Here is a 20,464-nt window from a genome sequence, read left to right on the forward strand (position 1 = left end):
CCATATTCCCCGTGAGCACTCTGGGCTACAGATCCATTTTACTGGTTAGAGATTTAAGTGAGTGAATGAGACACTACATCAAAGATGAACCAGAGAATAAAACCCATCCTGCGGTGGCCTTAATCCTTCAACACCTGCGATCTGAGGCGCGCACCTTTGATGTTGTTGGTCCAGCGGGACAGAAAGAGATTTTATGCGGAGACAGAGAGCGATGGAAAGATGACAGAACATCCGTTTCGCACTCCACCAAAGTAAATGCAAGTTACAGCGGCGCAGACCAAACAATTCTATCGCCCTGTAATCATGTAAAAACCTCCACAATTTTATGGCACCATGTCACTGACAAAGTGGTGTCAGAGAATGCTGACTGGCCAGATCTGGGGCAGTAAAACTTGAAGCCAGCGGCATTACGTTCAGACGGCAGCTGCAGCCAACCTGTTTGGAGCAAAACATATATACTGCATGACCCCTTGTCTTTGTAACAAATTCATATTTGATGGTTTGATCATGTCGTTTGTTAAATATTGATTCCACATTGCTCCTTTTTTAAATCTTCCCATTGCAAAATATATCTCATGAAAATTTGACATGCAATTTCACTGCTTACTTACTGAATGACTTGTTAAGTCCAGCCACCAATAAGAACATTGAGGATGGAACATTCCATCCAGCCGACTGCACAGTTGGAGCATTAATATTTGATCATGCTATTTAGCAATATAACTGCGGCGTGGCATGCAATTATGTTACTGTAACACTGGTGCTTTTGAGGATGTGCAGGGCTCTCTGTCCCACTCGCTTGGTGCTGTGCCTCTCACTATCTGCGTGCCAGGATGATACTGTCACTGAGACGCAGCATTACATAAAGTGACCACATCTCCAAGGATGCAGGCTGCAATTGGCCGCAAAGTTATTTCCATTACTGCTCCATATAATGGATAAAAATTACCCATTGTAATTTCAAGCGGCACCAAAGAGACGTGATGATCTGGATTTACATTTTCATACCAACATTCGACGGCTGGCTGTTGCTGCACAACACGAAATGATCTGATGTGCTTGTTAAGTGAACTGAATGATAATCAGTTATCAGTGCTGTTGCTCATGTTTGTTGACATGAATTGACTACTTGCTACAAAAAGGATATTCACGTTTTCAGAATTTCAGTTCAAGACAAACATTTAAATGCACAAAATGGAGAATAAATGTTAAACAATTTTACACTCATAGTGGCAAAGGCTGTGCTTCACAATGGCAGCAGATGTTCCTCTGCTGTTCCTCTGTGCTTGAGCCCTTCTTGCAAGGTTGCACCAGCCCCTCTTGCAAGTGCTCTGCTATGAACAGAACGTGTTGGGGGGTTGGGTGTAAGAAACAGGGTGTGGCTTCACTGTTGGCATGGCAACAGAGATATTGCTTTGAGCCGCCTCTACCGGAAACTGTGAAGGTAAGAGGGAGAGAAGATGCCATCGAGCTGCCAGCATGTATATATCTATAGATATATAGACACACACACACACACACTTGGACAGAGCGGTCAAGTCAACCTTCACACAGTACACGCAGCTAAACGGCGGGCACGCTTGACGGCGGCGGTAAAAACAATTCTTCAGACCTTTAACAACCAGACACACAGCCAATACCAGCCCCTTTACTGGGAGAGTGATGGCCCTGCTGGTCTCTCAGAGTTCAAACAAGCAGAGCCCATCAGTTACCCCAGTAAGACTACACAGCAGCAATATCTTCCCTAATAGGTTCCCGCTGTTATAAAACACAAGGTTACCTGACATTATTGGGCCTGGTAAACAGGAGTCACTGGGTTTCATGGTTGCCTGTCATAATGAACACATGACCTGCACACAACCTCACAGACAGCCGAACAGTGTTTTTCAGCATGGAGCCGATTGTGTTGGACAAAACAATGACATGGAGGTTAATTCAGTTCAGTTTTATTCTGGCATGTTTATTTGCAGCCCTGCACATCACCCCCGAAAGCTTTACTAGTTTAAATAAAACAGCTCTCCGTCTGTGTCAACATAGCTTTATCATCTACATTGAACAATGGTTACATTTAAAGCTACTAAATTATCATATGTTTTTCTTGTGCTGACTCCTTAAGTGGGAGCAGCTACGAGAACAAAACTTCCGTTTATTTTTTAAAGCCATCAATATGTATTATGTTTGAAGCAATGACTGGATATAAGGAGATACAAACGAGACTGACTGACTTGGTGTTGAGTTGAAAATGTGTCGCAATAGCACAATCTAGTGGACACATGCAGAACTGTGAACTTTTTTCCCGTTGACCTCGCATTGTAAGGCAGTCGGTGGATAAGATCACCGTTATTAATTAAATGAAAGCATCAGCACAAATACGTTCATCTCAATGTGTTCATTTTGTGCACATCTAGATAGCATATTGAGACAGTCCTGCGCTATCAGTTGCCACAGAAAGTGAGTTAGAGTAAGCTAAAAAAAAAAAAAAAAAAAGAAAGAAAGAAAGAAAAGAAAAAAACAAGAAGAAGCCCGTATGCACTCAAGAACATAAAACGATAACTAAGACTCGCGTAAATCCGCCAATATTCTCAAAAATTAAAGCAAGTATTAAGCATTAAATAATTTTAAAAGATACCCGAGAAGGGTGAGAAATGTATCATCACTAACTTAGGTAGCTAAATTAGCTAACAGTGGTACCCAAACTGGACGTTCCGTAAAATATGAGGTGCACAGTTTTGGGATTTCCGTAGCACCGATAGTGAATTTTCAGCAAATAGATGAACGAAGATGAACATGCTGATAGATAATAACACATAGAACTGAGGTCAAACAAAGTTGGACTTTTATTTTCCTTTAGAGAACGTCTACATTTTCATTTATTTATTCATTTGTTTATTTAAATTTAGAAACTTCAATGCACCCGCAGGCAACAGAGGCGAACATTCAAAGAGAGGGAGAGGGGTGCTCCCGTTTCGTAACAAATCTTTGGCATTAACAGGGCTACATAATAAGTCCGCTCTATTCATGACCTACCTAGTTTAGTTAGGAACATAGTTATGTTTAGAAAAAAGTCTGCCTGGTTTTCAAACAGCGTCCCAGAGACATACCGCCAGTTATGGGGTGAGTTGACAATAATATTAATTATCTCAGTAATGCTAAATGTGTGGTGGCGCCTTTCAGATGCTATTCGCCCAGAGACTAGCATGACGGCGCTGATAGTTAGCTCTCGTCAAACAAACTACCATTTTAATATGCACTTGAGTTTACACAAGTCACCTACGGGTGGATACATTATGTTATTAAATAACCCCTTTAATATACCCATGACACGTCTCCCTGTAGCGATAGAGGGGGGCAGCAGTGCCAGCTGGAGAACAGCCGATTACCTTTTCAGTGAGGATGCAGACTGTCCTGATACCCAGCGGTAAGCGTAATGCCATTTGGACAAACCAATTTAGCAAATTGCATGTCGTTTAAAACACAAGTTGTGTCTGGCAGGATATTTGAGAGCAGAGACTACCACTGGAACAAGGTGGTAGTTTTTCACAGCATGTTTCTGTTGGCCTGCGAGAAGCGCCAGAGTGTAAAGTCGGTGTGCATTGGCCATTATGTGCTGCCTCCAGCCTCAGTGCAGCATGGTGAGTGGTAAAATAGTGACTAGTTTAAATAAAAACAATAACAACAAAAGTTATTATGTCAATTTCATGCCAAAGCAAATGTTTATCTTTAATGTGCTTATTTCGTGTATTAAAGAAGTGAGGAACATTGTCGGGAGGTTGATTTGGGAGAGTGAGGATGAGCAATCTGTCAAACCAGTAAGCACACCAAAATATTACATTAGCACACAAGCATATAATAAAGCCGACTGTAATCACCCTGGCTCTGCTGTGTGCGACAGGGTCCTAGCAGAAAGGAGTGGGTTAAAGAACAGCTCAGCAGTTGCCAGTATGTCATATTTCCATTACAAATAATTAAAAATTGAGCTGAGTAAATTCTTATCTCCTCAATCAGTTAATTGTGCATTTGTTTTTGTTTTTTTTAGTTCTAAACCATCTGACACAGACTCATCAAAACGTAAATCATCTCAGTGTGCCAGTTTGTTGGATTACCCCGTTAATGACCTGTCTACAGGTGAGACACTTATCACAAGCTCTTTGTTAATTCATCATGAAACAGCATATTTTTTTTGTTTGTCGTCTCCCATTGTAATCTTACTGATTTGTCTGGGGATGGTGGGTGTCTAATCTGTTGCTCTCTGTGTGCTTTTGTCTGTTGACTTTTTTTTATAAGCAGGCTACATCAGCGTGGACAACCTGCCAAAATATTTAGGTCACCTGTGTGATTTCCATCCCAGATGTCTGCAATTATCCAGCTGTAAAAAAGACAGCTGATCACCAGCAACATAAGCAAATGTAAAAATCACTGCTTTGCATCTATGTTTTATTATTATCATTATTATTATTATTATTATTATTATTGTTCATAGTTGTAAGTACATGTAGGAGATGTGACTCATAGTCCATGTGATGTATTGTTCAGTGGCAAGAATACAATTGCCTGAGTACTACTGTCTGATAAGACATCCCTCATATCCAATTGAACTAACTACAAAAACAACCCTCTAAGAAACTGTGATAAAATCCCAAATGTTAGCTAAAGGTGAATTTAAAATGAAATAAAACAAATAAAATAATAATTAAAAAAAAAATACGTGAGATCTTTACACCCTAAATATTTGAGTATACTTATCTTTTGCCAGATGGTATTTGACATTGACCGACAGATTAAAAAAAAAAAAAAAAAAAAAAAAAATAGGTTTACCAAGTCCAACTCAGGTATTTCTGAGGCTGTAATTCCGCCGACCAGCCCAGTTGTCATTTATCATTTGCTGTCTGTGGCGGAAGAGACAACATGACCACTTACAACGATACACTTGTGCGAGCAGCTCATTCGAACCGGTGAGTCCAACTTCAGCACGCACAGTTGTGACACCCCGCCCCCTCCCTGCCGCCAAGTGGACTGTCCCGCGACTCTCCAGCCAATCAGAGGCTTTGTTGACGCAAACCAGGAAGGAAAGTGGACCCTGGTGCTGCGTGCGTGCAGCACCCAAAAGTACACACTTGTCGCTTCACCGTCATGGCGCAGCAGAACTTGTCGGCGGTGCTCTACTCGCAGGGAGACCTGAGGCTGGTAGGACGACTGCAGCTCGGAATATATATTTATATAAATGTGGTTTTGTCATCTGTGGAAATGTTACACGGTATGCTTTTGCATTTCTTGTGTACACAGGAAAACCGACCTATTCCCGAGCCTGGACCAAACGGTATGGCATACGCCTTTGAATAGTACAATGAAGACTTGTAATATGCAGACTTGTTTCACGCAGTTTTATTGATATGACAACTAAAGTTGATGTAGCACTAGAACTGTTTCCCTTTATCCATGCAGTTGCCCCTTATTCAAGGTGTATTTTTTTCTTTTATGTATTTTTCCACTGGGACTGGACTTTGGACTGGAGTAGAAGTGGCAATTTAGCATTATTTCTGTTTATTGTCTCTCAAGCCACCAAGTTATTAAAATGAGCTCTTTGTAACTTGGCAACTAATATGTTTGTGAATTAATGTGACATTCAGTGTTTGACTTTTGTCACAGTGTGCTTTTTTACGTCTTGCTGCCTGCCCAGATGTTCTGCTCCAGATGCACTCAGTTGGTATCTGTGGATCAGATGTCCACTACTGGCAACATGGCAGAATTGGGGACTTTGTGGTCACTGAACCGATGGTGCTGGGCCACGAGGCAGCAGGACGTGTGGTGAAGGTGGGCTCAGCAGTCAAGCATCTCAAAGTGGGTGAGTGGTAACTAGTACCTGTTGCCTGCTACAGAGAACTCTCCCATTCAAGACATGCATGGAGCAGTTTAAACCTTAACTGTGTTGGTTCCAAGTGGTGACTTGTTGGTGCAAAATTATACAAATATTTTCAATGTAAAATCCAAACTTGTATTTTCAGGCGACAGGGTAGCCATTGAGCCAGGCGTGCCCCGGGAGATGGACGAGTTCTTCAAAAACGGTCGCTACAACTTGTCTCCCACCATCTTCTTCTGCGCCACGCCGCCGGACGATGGAAACCTGTGCAGATTCTACAAGCACAATGCAAACTTCTGTTACAAGTGAGGTGTTTGCCCGTGCATGCCTTGACAGCTGAGATTACAAAACAACTGTCTACAGGACACCTTGCACAACCTTTGTATTGTGATTGATGCACTACAGCACTCCTTCTCCTTTTTGACTTAAATGTAACCGTCCAGGTTGCCTGACAACGTGACTTATGAGGAGGGGGCTCTGATTGAACCTTTGTCGGTGGGGATCCATGCGTGTCGCCGAGCGGGTGTCAGCCTCGGCAGCACCGTGCTCATCTGTGGTGCAGGTAAAAGACAAAGTCGTAAAATAACAGCCTGGATCAGGTTTTTCTTGAGCAAAGATTGCCTTAGGTTCCTGCAGCCCACAGTTAAGTTGATGTTGCAAGATGATGCATGCAAGGAGCTTTTTGTAACATGCCTGTGCAGAGATAGAGCTTTAATTTTTATTTTGTGGGTGTCACAAAGCTTGGATTCATCATAGTGACTCAAAAAAATCCCAAGGGGGGGGGTGAAGACTTGTGGTTAATAAATATTTAACAAGTGCCTTGTGTTATGAAAACAGTCTAATGGTCATTAGGGCCCTGTTTTTGTGTACCCTGCCTGTGATTGCTTAACAGTCAATTAACTGTGACATTTACTCCTTCTGTGCCCCTGATGGTTTCTTGAATGCATTGCTCCAATAACGTGGCGTTTATTTCCTCCGTCTCTCTCCACAGGACCAATCGGGTTGGTCTGTTTGCTTGTGGCCAAAGCCATGGGAGCCTCAAAAGTTCTTATTACTGGTAACACAAAGTTTCCCAACTTCTCTCTCAGCTCAAACCGTCCAGTGAGGCAATAACACATTCCAGGTATCTTGTCTCCTCACTTCATGTTTTGTCCTCTAACATGCCCCTCTCCTCCAATGGACAGATCTGTTCCCAGAGCGCCTGGCTGTGGCCAAAGAGTTGGGTGCGGACTTCCAGCTGCAGGTGAAGAAAGGAGACGAAGCGAAGCAGCTGGCCAAGAGCGTGGAAGACAAACTGGGCGTCCAACCTCACGTTACGATTGAGTGCACAGGTGCTGAAAGCTGCGTTCAGACCGCCATCTATGTAAGTGCAGTATTACACATTTAAGGACTTTTGCCAGCAATAGACGGGGTTATATTTGCATTTCCTTTATGATTCTCTAGCTTTGAGATATTTGCTGTGTTTCCATAACCGTCTGTTTTCTCAAGTGAACACTTGTAATACACTTTAATGCTGCCTCCCATGTTGTAGTCATTGACTTGCACAGTGTTATAACCTTCGGATGATTTCTCCCACCAGGCGACTCGTCCAGGAGGGGTGGTGGTGGTGGTGGGTCTCGGCTCTGAGATGGTCAATATTCCTCTGATGAATGCTGCTGTCAGAGAAGTGGACATCAGAGGGGTTTTCCGCTACTGCAACACGTAAAAAGCAAAACAAAACATTCACTCATATTTGGAATTTAAAATTTGTGGGTTATTGTTTGGCACCAGACAAGCCTTAGGATAATATTTGTCTTCCCATTCTTGCAGCTGGCCGATGGCCATAGCCATGCTGGCCTCGGGTAAAGTGAACGTGAAGCCTCTGGTGACGCACCGTTTCCCGCTGGAGCAGGCCATGCAGGCCTTTGAGACCACTCGCCAGGGTGTGGGGATAAAGGTCATGTTAAAGTGTGACCAGAGCGACCAGAACCCCTGATGTTGACCGACAGACCGACTCAGCATGATATGCACGCTGTGTACCTTGACCATGAAAACAAGATAACAGGGCAAGTTCAAAGACTGGTGGTTGCAAGACCTGAAAGCAGAGAGCGCTGTGTCTTAGACCCAACGGTTGCACAGTCTAATGGTCAGAGACATAGATTTAAATGGTACGCGTTCATATTTTTAGATTTTTAACTTGAACTGCAGTTATTAAAACATTATTATTATTATTATTATTATTATTATTATTTTATTAATTTACAATTAACATAAAACAAACTAATAAAATCAAACTATATAAATTTCAGTTATGTTTTTTGTTCTTTTACAATCTATTGAAAACATGTACTATCTAATGCCAGTCAGAAGGGGGAGCTAGACACTCATAGGTTGAGTAAGGAGAGTAGTTTGTTGATTAGGGCTGACACAGCAGGTGTGTGTGTTTATGAAGTACCTTTTAAATATGGCGTGTCTCTACAGTAGCTTTGACATCTGAGGAAGAGCTGGGAGCTCAAAATGTCATGAGATGAACAATAAACTCTTTGCATTGGAGCCACCTGGTGTTGCGGTCCTTTTTTCTTTTATTGTACTGCAGTGGTTCTCAAACTTTCTGTCACGCCCCACCTCGGAGGAAGAAAAATTTTCATTTGGGCTAGAAGCCCCAAATTTGACGTGGCTGTGTCTTGAGGGATCCCGATGAACCTGCAAGTGGTCCCATGTCTCTAGGACAAAGTTGACTTTTGACCCCATAGACTTGCCTTACCTTTGGCACACCATTTTTTGTGATATCAAAACCAACATTCTTTTTTTTTATCATGAACATTCACTTCACTTTTCTCTTCATTTCTGAAATCCTTTATTTTGTACAAATAAACAATTTTAGCAAATCACTCTTTGTGACATCAAATCCTGAACATTACTTTTTAAACAAGAATACTTCTTTCACTTTTCTGCTGTGCAAATAACTTTTTTTTGTGGCAGATCCACCATCCTGGCTTCCCTGTGAAACATGTTGTGCTCCCATCTCCTCACAAAGTGCAGAGAATAGCCGCGCTGTCAGGGGTCTTGTTTTGATGAAATTGACCACATCAACATCAGTCATGCGACAACGTCACATTTTCCACCTGCCACATGGGATGACGTGGAGCGTGTCGTGCGTTAAGTCGTAACATTGCACCATCGTTCCGCAGCTACTCGCGGAACGATTCTACAGCCAAAAGTGCCCAACAACAAAGAACACTGGCCACCGCCGGACTCCTGAATTCCCCTGTCAAATATTTGTCCATCCTTTGTTTACCTGAGCAACGTTTTTCTTAGCGACAACCTACTGAACACTTTTTGTTAATTGTTCCGCCGTGGAAAAAGTTCAGACGTGAAAACATTAGTTCCCCCGGGCGTCCCGTCTCCCTCCCGCCCGGTGTTTCACGCCCCCCCAGACGTGACTCTGCAATCCCCAGGGGGGGCGTGCTGCCCACTTTGAGAAACACTGCTGTGCTGTAACAGGTGGTTTTTTGTTTATGCAAATAAGGAGGGGTGTCCCTCACAGTTGCCGTAGGGTGGAAGTAAGCGGCGTTTTACCACAGTTGTGCGGCATGTGTGTTCTCTCTCTGGTCGGGAAGAATAAAAAGAGAAGCAGAGTGCTGTTGGACCTGTGACCTCGTCTCCTGTCCCGTTTATCAAGTGTAGTGTTAGTTCTAGAAGGTCACGTCGTCAAGCCCTAATTAGATCACGCTGCGAGCAGCTGCTCCAATCCGCTGAAGGCCACCTGACTGCCTCACAGCTTCTCATTGGATAACTTCTTACAGAGCGCCCTTTTTAAAGCTGTCCTAACTCAGCCTCTTCCTCTGCTCCCTTTGCCAGCTAACGCACAAGCGTGCAAAAGTCGATCAAACCGACTTTGCTCTCGCTCACCCTGCCGCCATTCGCCTCGATGTGCTCAAGGTCACGCCAAGAATCAGGAGCAGTTCATCTGTGCCACAGAGTTGTCAAAAAGCTCAGAGACCAAGGCTGTCATTGAAGGGCGCCATTGAAGCTCGCCGCTAGCCGGGAAAGGCTCTCCCGTTCCTTCCATCATGATCGGCCAATCGCTACGATTTTGAGTTCTCGTTTGCCCACGACGTCGCTACTTCGGTCAGCGCTTTGAACGAGGATTGTTGCTCTTTTTCTGGATTGCTCTAGGCTCCCGCCCCACTCTTCAAAAAGCCGCAGTGAAGCACAATCTCAGCTCCAGTAACTCCAGCACCGCCACTTCAGCGTCCAGCGTCACCCAGACAACCAGGAAGGCAAGGCCCCATCTCAGTGACCAGCTGTGCAGTCCCGACAAATGGTGCCATCACGCCAGCACTTTCTTCAATCCAGTCTTCTCTCTCAAACATGATTTGGAGTATCCAGCCATCCGCCGCCGTTCATCCTGACCATTTTCCAAACCAAGATGTTTACATCCCGGGACATTGCCAGCGGGACCATCGTTGCTGAGCGATGACGCCACCCAGCTTCCCCCGATGATATCTTGATCCTGCGCAGAACCCTGGGAAATGCAGTTCCCATCTCATCATCGTCCCCTCTTCTACCGTTCTGCTGCCTGCTTAACCAATCTCAGGTGGTAGGCAGGTAATGACATTAACCTGGTTAAAATCTTGCAATCATGCTGTGCTGCAATTTTAGTGATATTGCGTGGTGGATATGGAGGGAGCACTCCCGCAGAGCTGAACTGTCACCAACCTGCCATCATTGCTGATCTCGTCGTGGCAATATGCAGTCCATTTAATCAAGTCGAAGCCTTTATTGTCATTTTATGACCGTGCACACAGCGAAATTGGGAACCATGACCTACGGCGGAAATCTCTTCTACTAATACAGTTAATCATTCCCAGCCAAGTTTGCAATGTTTATCTAGAAGCCCAGGCAAAGTTGGGCTGGTCTGTGGTTGATCTGGCACTAATTAGCAGGCATTGCACTGGCCGTTGATGTTTTCTTGCTCATTTGGGGCTCCTTCTCACACTCCTTCAATTTGTGTCCCAAATGGCTATGGCTATAGCATCTACCATGCACCAGCACTGAGAGTAAGCTTTTTGCGGGGACAGACCATGTATGCATTATAAGACTGTCTTATAATACAAGCTGCTCTTCCTGCTCAGGCCTCTCATGCAAGCGCATGGGACAGAGAGTCCTCAAACCGAATCTGAGCTGCCCTCCCTGCCTTAATTTCGCATCAACGTAAACGTTCATGTCGATTAATTGTTGCAGCCCTTGCTTCAACCCATTAGGTGTAGCTTTCCATATATACTGAAAAAAATTGTTGCGCCGACGAGGCTCTGGATCCTGTCACAACAACTGCAGGTCCAGCTATCTGACCTGATGTTGAATCCCAGGAAATGCCACCTTGCTAGGGACCGTGTGGTGTTCCTGGGTCACGTGGTCTCCAGGGATGGTCTCCGGCCAGACCCATGGAACACTTGGACGGTGAGAACCTGGCCGACGCTCCACACCGGTTCTGAGGTCAGGGCCTTTGTGGGTCTGTGCTCCTATCATAGGAGGTTTGTACGGGATTTCTTCCAACATACGGCACCACTGAACTGCTATTTGCCATAGCCATGCTGGCCTCGGGTAAAGTGAACGTGAAGCCTTTCTTCACCTGCAGCTGGAAGTCCGCACCCAACTCTTTGGCCACAGCCAGGCGCTCTGGGAACAGATCTGTCCATTGGAGGAGAGGTAGGGGGCATGTTAGAGGACAAAACATGAAGTGAGGAGACAAGATACCTGGAATGTGTTATTGCCTCACTGGACGGTTTGAGCTGAGAGAGAAGTTGGGAAACTTTGTGTTACTAGTAATAAGAACTTTTGAGGCTCCCATGGCTTTGGCCACAAGCAAACATACCAACCCGATTGGTCCTGTGGAGAGAGACGGAGGAAATAAACGCCACGTTATTGGAGCAATGCATTCAAGAAACCATCAGGGGCACAGAAGGAGTAAATGTCACAGTTGACTGACTGTTAAGCAATCACAGGCAGGGTACACAAAATGGCACTAATGACCATTAGACTGTTTTCATAACACAAGGCACTTGTTAAATATTTATTAACCTCTGGTGACGCACCGTTTCCCGCTGGAGCAGGCCATGCAGGCCTTTGAGACCACCCGCCAGGGTGTGGGGATAAAGGTCATGTTAAAGTGTGACCAGGGCGACCAGAACCCCTGATGTGATGCGCTGCAGTGAACCGAAACTGACCGACAGACGGACTCAGCATGACAGGCACACCATCATGTACTTTGACCATTAAAACAAGATAACAGGGAAAGTTCAAAAGCTGGTGGTTCGCGAGACCTGACAGCAGACGGCGCTGTGTCTTAGACCCAACGGCTGCACAGTCTGACGGTCAGAGACATAGATTGAAGTGGAACGAGTTCATATTTTTAGATTCTTTAACTGCAGTCATTAAAACATTATTATTTAATTTATTTTTTATTAAATTAATTTACGAGTAATATAAATCATAAAACTGTCATAACACCAAACTATATAAATGTCTTTTTCTTTTTTAACAATATATTGAAAACGTGTACTATCTAATGACAGACAGAAGGGGGAGCTAGACACTCAAAAACATATATTTTTTAATGTCACTGTCGGATCTGCGTTTGTCCAGAAATAATAATAATAATAATAATAATAATAATAATAATAATAATAATAATAATAATAATAATAATAATCATCATCATCATCAACAGCCAATAGTAGTCCACTCTGTCCATTTCTGATGTAAAACAGGAAGTAGTCACCGCTGTCTGTCCTGGGCAGCAGCTCATAAAGAAAGGCTATTCGCATGCCGCTTAAACACGAAGACACTTAAATCAATTTTACAGTGGATTTATGAGGTTATAAATTTGAATCTGAGGACGCATGCCTGATGAAAGCAAAATTCATGGCGCACGCTAAAACGGTCTACTTTCCCCCACAAACATCACTTTTAAATTGGTCAGACAGCAGCTGAAAAATTGGGAGACAATAAATTGAACTCACCGTTAGTCTTCTTGTCCGTTTTCCTGAATGAAGCAGACTAAGCAGACGTTTCACTCGGATTTTTATTATCTCGCCACAATGACATGATACTACTACGAGGGCATGCACACAGAGAATGTTGCTGTGGTTGAGATATACTACAGTGCCTTGTAAAAACCATCGCAGCGTTTGTTTCCACAGCGTGTGATTCACAGTTCTCAGCCCACAGGTGGGAGGATGTTTACGGTGCGTTAGCCTGCCTGTTTTGTTTGTCAATTGTTGTTGTTTGTTTTTTTCAATTCTCTCTCTCTCGTTTTTTTTTTTTGTTTTTTTTTTTAAACATGAGCACAGCACTAAACACATTTTTTTTTTTCTATTTTTATGTACAGACATTCTAATACTGCTGATGGCAATGGGAGAGCTCACACAACACGGTTACATTCACAGTCCACTCAGTAGTCAATGAGCCGCCAGTCAGGAACGGCCAAGATGAACGCACAGTAGAGTAGCACACCAAAGTAAAGTTATTGTTCGCACGCGTGTGATGTCGATATCAAAAGCGTATCGTTAATGCATGGTCGGTAACGGCTGGTAGTCATTCGCCCCATTCGCCCCGCCGTCACGTAAACGTGTGTGAGTGTTAGAACGGAAGAGACGAGTGTTCACGGGCGGAAACCCGCGTATTGCCGCAAAAAGGGTGGTGTTGGGTGGGGGTGACTGAGGGTGGCGTCCGAAGGATATGGCGTTTCTCCCGTGAACCCATGATGCAAGTGTCGCTTCGACTCACTCGTACAGTACATTAATTTATCACATTGAAACCAAACATTCCAAAACACCCGTTGAACGCATCACTGCAGTCACGGCGTCCGGCGTTCAATTGCGTCCGTCATCATCGAGGCCCACTTTCAGTTCGACACCCAGACTTTGATAAATATTTACAACTCGGCTGCGGCCCCGCCCCCATTCCCCTCAGTCACAACGTTAGCAAATAAAATAAGGAGGGGGGGGGGGGATAAGTCAATTGTATTTACATGACAAATAAATAAAGGAAATGGAGCTATACAAGAAGGAATAGCAGAAGTTGCCATATTGCATTACGTTACGTGAATATACAAAAATAAATTGTGACACAATCGCTCGCCAAGACTGTCCGCACAATCAGGGGGAGAGAAAAAACAAAACACAGACGGAATGAACGAATGAATAAACGTCACCTACACCACACTGTCTCATCAGCTGGTCACATGGGAGAGGAATTAAAAAGTGTCTCAAAATGTTTGTTGCATGGTAAGTGTCGATGAAGAGTGAGATGACGCAGAACTGAGGTCACCAGCTGAAAGAAGAAACTGAAACGCCTGCACCAGGAGACCTCCAGTCTGGTCTGGGGCCGGCTTGGTTTTGCCTCGGCCCGACGGCCAATCCCACATCCTGACATCTTGTCCCGGGGAGGACAGGGTTTATATGTACATGGGCGTCTCCTGGCCTGTGAGGAGCCTGAACATGGCTGCCGGCATGGTCTTCATGTGGATCTGGGAGAAAGGAAGGACAGAACTCTGTCTCAGTCAAAATGTGTGTGAGAGAAACAGAGAGTGAGAGAGAGAGTGAGATACTGACCTCGCCCACAGAGTTGGACAGGGCCTGGACGATCTTCTCATGTGCTGTGGCCACCACACTCTGCCCGTTGATCTCGATGATCCTGTGACCCACACGGACTCCACCTCGCTCGGCAATGCCTCCGCGCATCAGACTGCATATCTGGCAAACACACACACACACACACACAAGTAAGACTCAACACTGCGTCAAATGAGTGCTTCTGTGATCTCAGATAGTGAAAAAGATTTACAGGTGACATGTCCAACTGTGGCTAATAGGCTTTAGGAGATATTAGGAGATAGTAATGACGCCACACGCGTGCGTACACACACACTGACACATCCTGTCTGAGCAAGCTGGGATTTCTTAAACCTCTATGGCATGATGTCATGTGCGGAAAAAACAGCCGTTTATCCCTCTAAACACCAAATAAAAGCATGAGCAGAATAATGGACTCTGCACATGGCTTAAAAAACAAAAGTGAGGAAGGCATCTCTGTGCTAAACTCTGCGGGGGCCTTTCTGTGTGGAGTTTGCATGTTCTTCTTGTGTCTGCGTGGGTTCTCTCTGGGTTCTCCAGCTTCCTCCTTGGGAACTCTAAATTGTCCGCAGGTGTGTATGCGAGTACGAATGGTTGTTTGTCTCTATGTGGCCCTACAATGAACAGGCGACTTGCCCAGGGTGTCACCCTGCCTTCGCCCTATGACAGCTGGGATGGACTCCAGCAGACCACCGTGACCCTGAGCTCAGGAATAAGCGGGTATTGAAAATGGATGCATGGATTTTTGCAGAGGACCACACTCACGATGCCGTTCTGGACGCTGAAGCCCAGCTGGTATTTCAGGTCTGGCCTCTTGATGAGGACGGTGGTAACAGGAGGACAACTGACGATGTTCATCTTCACCTGCACCTGGTTCTTCAAGCCCTATTGAGACACACACACACACACAAAAGCTTGGTTTATCTTTACACGCCAACGCAGGCATGGCCAGTTTTCTCCGCTCCTCCTCACAAAGACCCTGTGGAGAGTGGACACAAGGCCAAGGCCTCAGCAGCCTCCACAGTCGCAGTACCTTGATGATTCCCTGACAGGTGGCGAGCGGCAGCCCGACGAGGCTGGTGTTGTTGATGGACATGATCTGGTCTCCGATGCTGAGCTTGCCTGAGCGAGCCGCCGGGCCGCCGTTCATCATGTTGGCGAGGATAACCGTAGGAAGTATGGAGCCCCATCCGGACTCCACAATCACCACCCCCAGGATCTCGCCTTTGCTCTTCTCCAGCTGCAGCTGCGGGCGGAAATGGCGAGAGGGAAGGAAACTATTAAATCTAGGTCGCTTTAGTTACAGAGTCAGCCATACAGGGGGGCGGTGCAGAGGAATAAATATGATATATAACCACAACATACACCCCAATGTGCTACTGGTGATGTATGACCAGATGTGTTAAAAGTAACACAGACATTTGTATAAAAAGTACTCTGGTAAAATTGATTTAACTTGTTTACTCAAGTAAAAGTAGTCATAAGAAAGTACAGGTTCTGAAATGTAATTAAGTAAAAATAAAAATCTATATTTTCTTGCAAAGAATAAAACAATACATTTGTTGATAATTTTGCAAAAATAAAAAAAGTTGTGACTGAATAATCTGGACTAAATTGACCAGAGGTCACATGAGCATGTGGATAATTTTTAACAGCTTTGTGACACTAAATACTATACTTTATTATTCTTTTTCAACCTCAGCACAACAAAACTGTAATCAGTAATGTTATGACCAGTCAGCCATTACTAAATGTTTATTAATCCCTTAATAACATAAATCAATGTGATTTACTATATTTTTATTTTTCTATGTACTGAAACATACTGAACAGTGACCCCAAAGCCGAGATTACTCTAAAATCTACTCCTCTAAAACAACTTTGATAATTATATCTCATCTATTGTATCTTATTAAACACAAAAGTAACGAGCATGTTTTTCCATTGTATGGAGTAAAAAAATAGGTGAGCATGTTTGTTTGTTTTCTTCAATAAAAAACAAAAATGTCTGCTCTCAAAAAGCAGCTGAGCAGCCTCTGTGCTCTCTCGAGGTGCTTTCACGGTGTCTTACTCTCCAACAGTCTGCAGTGGTGCTTTCAGGGCACAGCGCTTGCTCAAGAGGAAACAAACAGACAAAAATGTTTTTTTTTACTGAACCCTCTGCCTTTTAAACTACATTGGTGAACAACTAAGGTACACTTACACCGCGTTTGCGTAATGGCCCTGGAGTGGGATTGCATAACACAGTACAACCACCGACAGCTGCCCAACGGACGTTCTGCACGCAACACACGGACCGACCTCTTTGCAGTTCTCAGAGTTGGAGAAGTGGATGAGGTCATCGTTGTACATCTCCTGTGTGTTGATGATGTCACTGTACTCCTTCTGGCTCAGGTCCTCCGGGTTGATGCCATTGGCTCTCAGGAACTCCTGGTAAGCCACGCTGAAAGCCTGGCCGATGGACTGGGCAATCAGCTGCGCCTGGAAGAGTGGAAAGAAAAAAGAAAAGAAAAAACCCAAGAGGAAGCACAGGATGAGCACATGTTTACAGGCAATAGGAGGTAGAATCAGGGAGCGCCAAACAAACGCAGCGTTGTTGTTTTCATCAGCTCTCTGCTCCCATTTGTGAGGGAGACTCGCTGCCCTGCTGCAGTTTGTTTGACGTTTTACAAAAACAACAGGGAGAATAAAAACTGATCCTTTGGTCAGAAGGCATACATACATATACACCTGGTATCAGTGTCATGGTATCAGCATGTATTTTACAAGCACGAGTAGAGTACTGAACCCCGGTATCGGTACCCATACCCGATTCTGGTATCGGTTTTGGTGCATTCCTATAGCTAACACATCCAAAGGTTCTCCAACCAAAAAAAACAAAAAACAAAAATCAACACCATAACACGACCACTCGGTCGGTTCTTGATAAGACGGTGCTAGAGCTCAGTTTGGTTTCACGGAAGTTAAATTTCCTGAAAACAGCTATAAGTATTTTCACAGTTATTAGGGAGCTAAAAAGATCAGACCCTAAAACTTTTGCCTGGAATAACGGAGCAAAAAGGTATAAAATATATCATTCTCCAAGCTACATTTCCCTCAGCTTCCTGTTTAATTGAATTCTATGCTTGGGTATGAATCTCTCACTGAATATCACGGGCAGTAATGGGCCGCACTCTTCAGAATCAATAAACTGTGAATTAGGTTTGCGGAACAATGAAAAAGAGAAGAAGAAGAAGAAGAAGAAGAAGAAGAGGAAAAAGTCTATAACTGCGTAGGCAAAACTGTGCATACAGCTAGAGGAGTTACAATGACAGGGGGAGCCGTTTATGAGCTGATGGATGAGCAGCCCAACGCTTCGATTATAACTCTGGCTGGATTTTATAGGACCTGGCGACACAATGAGAGCGAGAGATTGCAAACTGGAGCTGTGCCTCCGCAGCAACACACGCTGGATTTCTGCCTCCGTCGTCAAACATTGTCCACGTTGCCAAGTTTCACTGAATCTGCTTCCGCACGGCAGGCAGAATTTACTTGAGGCTTCAGCGTAAGACTGAACAATGGGAAGAAAACCTGATTTGATTCCAAGACTTTGTCCTGCTCAGACAGCTGGGTCGACGTCTTCACTTGCGTTCGGCACTGGAGTGTTCTGCTGCACAGTGTGATAAAAGAAAATGTTTCTGCAGCTGTCTCATGAACCACTGACTGCATATAAAGATGGGCGGAGTCATCACCCATTGGTTAGTGAAGATTGTTTCACAAACAGCGCCTTTTTTTGAGTTTTCGGTCTGTTTTGGAACTGGAAGATTCCATATTTGGATGTGATGGTGTTTTGTTTTTGTTTTGTTTTTTCAACTATTTATTTTGTTAAAAAAACACACTTACATCTTCAGATTCGAAGACATGGCATATCATCTTGTACTGCTTCTTAGCCTCGGGCGCTCCGGGCGTGGTCTCGATGCAGTCCTGTGAGGCCGTGCGCGGCATGCGGCGTCTCGCCATCAGGACAACAATGTTTCCAATATCTGCGATGTAGGATATGGTGCGCAGCGCGTTGTCCATCATCGTCTCCTGCAGGACACCAAAAAATCAAAACAAGGCAAAAATCAACCTTTATATCTCCACACATTTTCAATCTTATGGTCAGTTTAGTCTGTGACACACTTCCACAAAGCTGCTGATTCTGCAAAGAGACTGACTTAAATATTGTGCTCTATTCAAACTACATGAATTTACATTTTAATTTGGCTTAATATCCAATATTCAGAGAGTCAACAAAGTGTAATCGGTTTGAGTACAAAATCCAGCTTGATACTAATAAATGAGAAAACATGGATTTTAATCAGAGACTGGCCCAGGGGAAGCTGAATTAATGTTACATGCTAACGAGCTGAATTTCATTTCAGCAGCGTTAACTTCACTTCATTAGCTGCGGCTGGTGGTTGGGAGTAAATCAGCCCAATCTGTGCCATCGTTGTTCCAGCTGACCTGCGGAGAGTCTCCTGTTACGATTCGGCCTCATTCCAGACAAACCGAACCTTTCATTTCATAATTGAGCTTTCATCAAGACTCGCGTTTGATGCGGCGAGAGAGCGACAGAAGCAGGGAGGCAGAGGGAGGATGAGGATGAGCACTGCATTGCAGCACATTGGCTGCCGTTTGTGGGCATCCCACACACACACACGCAGAGTCAGTTTGACATGCTTGAAGTGACTCATCTGTCACACACACACACATACATTTGATTGGTACTTCGAGCGCAAGGCTCTGCTTATGATCTGAGGCGTTCAGATCTCGCGGAGGGGAGAGTGGGGGAGGAGAGGGGAGGGTGGTTTCTGTCCTCCTCAATGCACGGAGGCTTGTCGTGTAAATATGAAGGAAAAAGAAATCCTTCCTGACACAATCCTTTGAATTAACCTGAGCTGACACATCCATCCATCCATCCATCCTCCCATCCATCCATCTTTTATCACTACCCTGTGCTCAGGGCGACATTGCTGCTGGAGTGTCTGTCCCAGTTGTATTAGGATGAAGGCATCTGTTCATCGCAGGCACCACACAGAGAGGCAAACACTCGCTGGTACTCACAGACTCACACCTACAGACAATTCAAAGTTGCCGATTCACCTTGTTAGGGTTAAAATTAAGTTAAAAAAAGTAAAAAGGTTAATCACCCACTTTAAAGTAATATTACTCTTGCAGTGCAGCACGCTGGAGATCATTAACAGGTGGCAGCAAAAACATGCACGTGAGTTGAAATGGAAACTCTAAATTGTCCGTAGGAGTGCATGTGAGTGTGAATGGTTGCTTGTCTCTATGCGGCGCTGCGATGAACTGGCGACTTGTCCAGCCTTCAACCAGTGACAGTGACTGAGATAGGCTCCAGCAGACCCCCGTGACCCTGAGTGCAGGAAGAAGCGGGTATTGAAAATGGATGGATGGATGGATGGATGGATGGATGGTCACCTGGAGGCTTTCCTTCTTGGTTCAACTGAGGCCAAACAAGGGGGAATCCATGTACATACTTGCTCGTTATTTCAATGTTAAACCTTCTCGGACGGAGTACTTTTGTACGACTTCATCTTAGACAAACCAACACACCACAGCCTCCTGTGCACGTCTTTGGACCACGGCAGGATGCCGCAGAACCCGGGGAGATTGCGCAAAGGCGGTGAGATGAAAGGCGAGGAGAAAACGACACAGTGCAAATTGACACGGGCCCCATGCGTGTGCTGCTTGACGCTCACCTGAGAGTCTGCGTTGAGGACTTTGATCCTCTGGGTGGAGATGAACAGATCCACCTCGGTGAGGGTCTGCGCTTCTCCGTCGGCACTCTGCTGCAAGACAAGAACACAAGGAGAACGTCTTGCCACTGGCTTCCCAATGAAACTTTACGGTTCAAGGTTAGCATGGTTGTTGAAAGCGTTTGCCTGATTGTGTTAGTTCAGTTAAAATTCATGCATGTCGTTGTGGCAGTTCAGGGTCCAGCTTT

The 20,464-nt window shown here is 44.6% G+C and overlaps 3 protein-coding genes across 4 annotated transcripts in view; 2 read left to right on the top strand and 1 right to left on the bottom strand.

The window, feature by feature from the left end:
- The first annotated feature begins 2,626 nt into the window (after positions 1-2,626).
- Positions 2,627-4,886, top strand: terb2 (telomere repeat binding bouquet formation protein 2). The gene is made up of 7 exons (XM_076021689.1): positions 2,627-3,114; positions 3,337-3,418; positions 3,493-3,632; positions 3,748-3,809; positions 3,893-3,939; positions 4,037-4,125; positions 4,288-4,886. The coding sequence occupies exons 1-7, from the start codon at positions 3,051-3,053 to the stop codon at positions 4,383-4,385; spliced, it is 582 nt and encodes a 193-aa protein (XP_075877804.1). The 5' UTR covers positions 2,627-3,050; the 3' UTR covers positions 4,386-4,886.
- A 147-nt stretch (positions 4,887-5,033) lies between these two features.
- On the top strand, positions 5,034-8,387 carry sord (sorbitol dehydrogenase). Of its 2 annotated transcripts, none has more exons than XM_076021669.1 (9): positions 5,034-5,184; positions 5,284-5,317; positions 5,678-5,842; positions 6,003-6,162; positions 6,301-6,419; positions 6,849-6,914; positions 7,042-7,220; positions 7,437-7,558; positions 7,667-8,387. In XM_076021669.1, the coding sequence occupies exons 1-9, from the start codon at positions 5,131-5,133 to the stop codon at positions 7,830-7,832; spliced, it is 1,065 nt and encodes a 354-aa protein (XP_075877784.1). In that variant the 5' UTR covers positions 5,034-5,130; the 3' UTR covers positions 7,833-8,387. The 2 variants fall into 2 exon arrangements, with proteins under 2 accessions (XP_075877784.1, XP_075877792.1); XM_076021677.1 differs by having other exon boundaries at positions 5,115-5,184; positions 5,647-5,842.
- A 4,518-nt stretch (positions 8,388-12,905) lies between these two features.
- Positions 12,906-20,464, bottom strand: part of apba2b (amyloid beta (A4) precursor protein-binding, family A, member 2b) — a 44,587-nt gene continuing 37,028 nt past the window's right edge. The window contains exons 10-17 of the mRNA XM_076021638.1: positions 20,220-20,309; positions 18,358-18,543; positions 16,777-16,956; positions 15,509-15,721; positions 15,241-15,360; positions 14,455-14,595; positions 13,182-14,369; positions 12,906-13,145 (exon numbers count right to left, since the gene is read on the bottom strand). Of these exons, the coding sequence (XP_075877753.1) occupies positions 14,298-14,369; positions 14,455-14,595; positions 15,241-15,360; positions 15,509-15,721; positions 16,777-16,956; positions 18,358-18,543; positions 20,220-20,309 (1,002 nt within the window). The 3' untranslated portion in view covers positions 12,906-13,145; positions 13,182-14,297. The remainder of the gene's footprint in view (positions 13,146-13,181; positions 14,370-14,454; positions 14,596-15,240; positions 15,361-15,508; positions 15,722-16,776; positions 16,957-18,357; positions 18,544-20,219; positions 20,310-20,464) is intronic.

Source organism: Nelusetta ayraudi, unplaced genomic scaffold (genome assembly GCF_046127955.1).
Source record: "Nelusetta ayraudi isolate G7.1 ecotype Tasmania unplaced genomic scaffold, CSIRO-AGI_Nayr_v1 ptg000002l, whole genome shotgun sequence".
Classification (NCBI taxonomy): Eukaryota; Metazoa; Chordata; class Actinopteri; order Tetraodontiformes; family Monacanthidae; genus Nelusetta; species Nelusetta ayraudi.

Excerpts from the sequence above, each read along its gene's own strand:
- terb2 (XM_076021689.1), top strand. The coding sequence starts at position 3,051 with ATGTTTAGAAAAAAGTCTGCCTGGTTTTCAAACAGCGTCCCAGAGACA. Across the intron at positions 3,115-3,336 it reads GACATACCGCCAGTTATGGG|CGATAGAGGGGGGCAGCAGT; the intron begins GTGAGTTGACAA and ends GTCTCCCTGTAG. Across the intron at positions 3,940-4,036 it reads GAACAGCTCAGCAGTTGCCA|TTCTAAACCATCTGACACAG; the intron begins GTATGTCATATT and ends TGTTTTTTTTAG.
- sord (XM_076021669.1), top strand. The coding sequence starts at position 5,131 with ATGGCGCAGCAGAACTTGTCGGCGGTGCTCTACTCGCAGGGAGACCTG. Across the intron at positions 5,185-5,283 it reads CGCAGGGAGACCTGAGGCTG|GAAAACCGACCTATTCCCGA; the intron begins GTAGGACGACTG and ends TTGTGTACACAG. Across the intron at positions 5,843-6,002 it reads AGTCAAGCATCTCAAAGTGG|GCGACAGGGTAGCCATTGAG; the intron begins GTGAGTGGTAAC and ends TTGTATTTTCAG.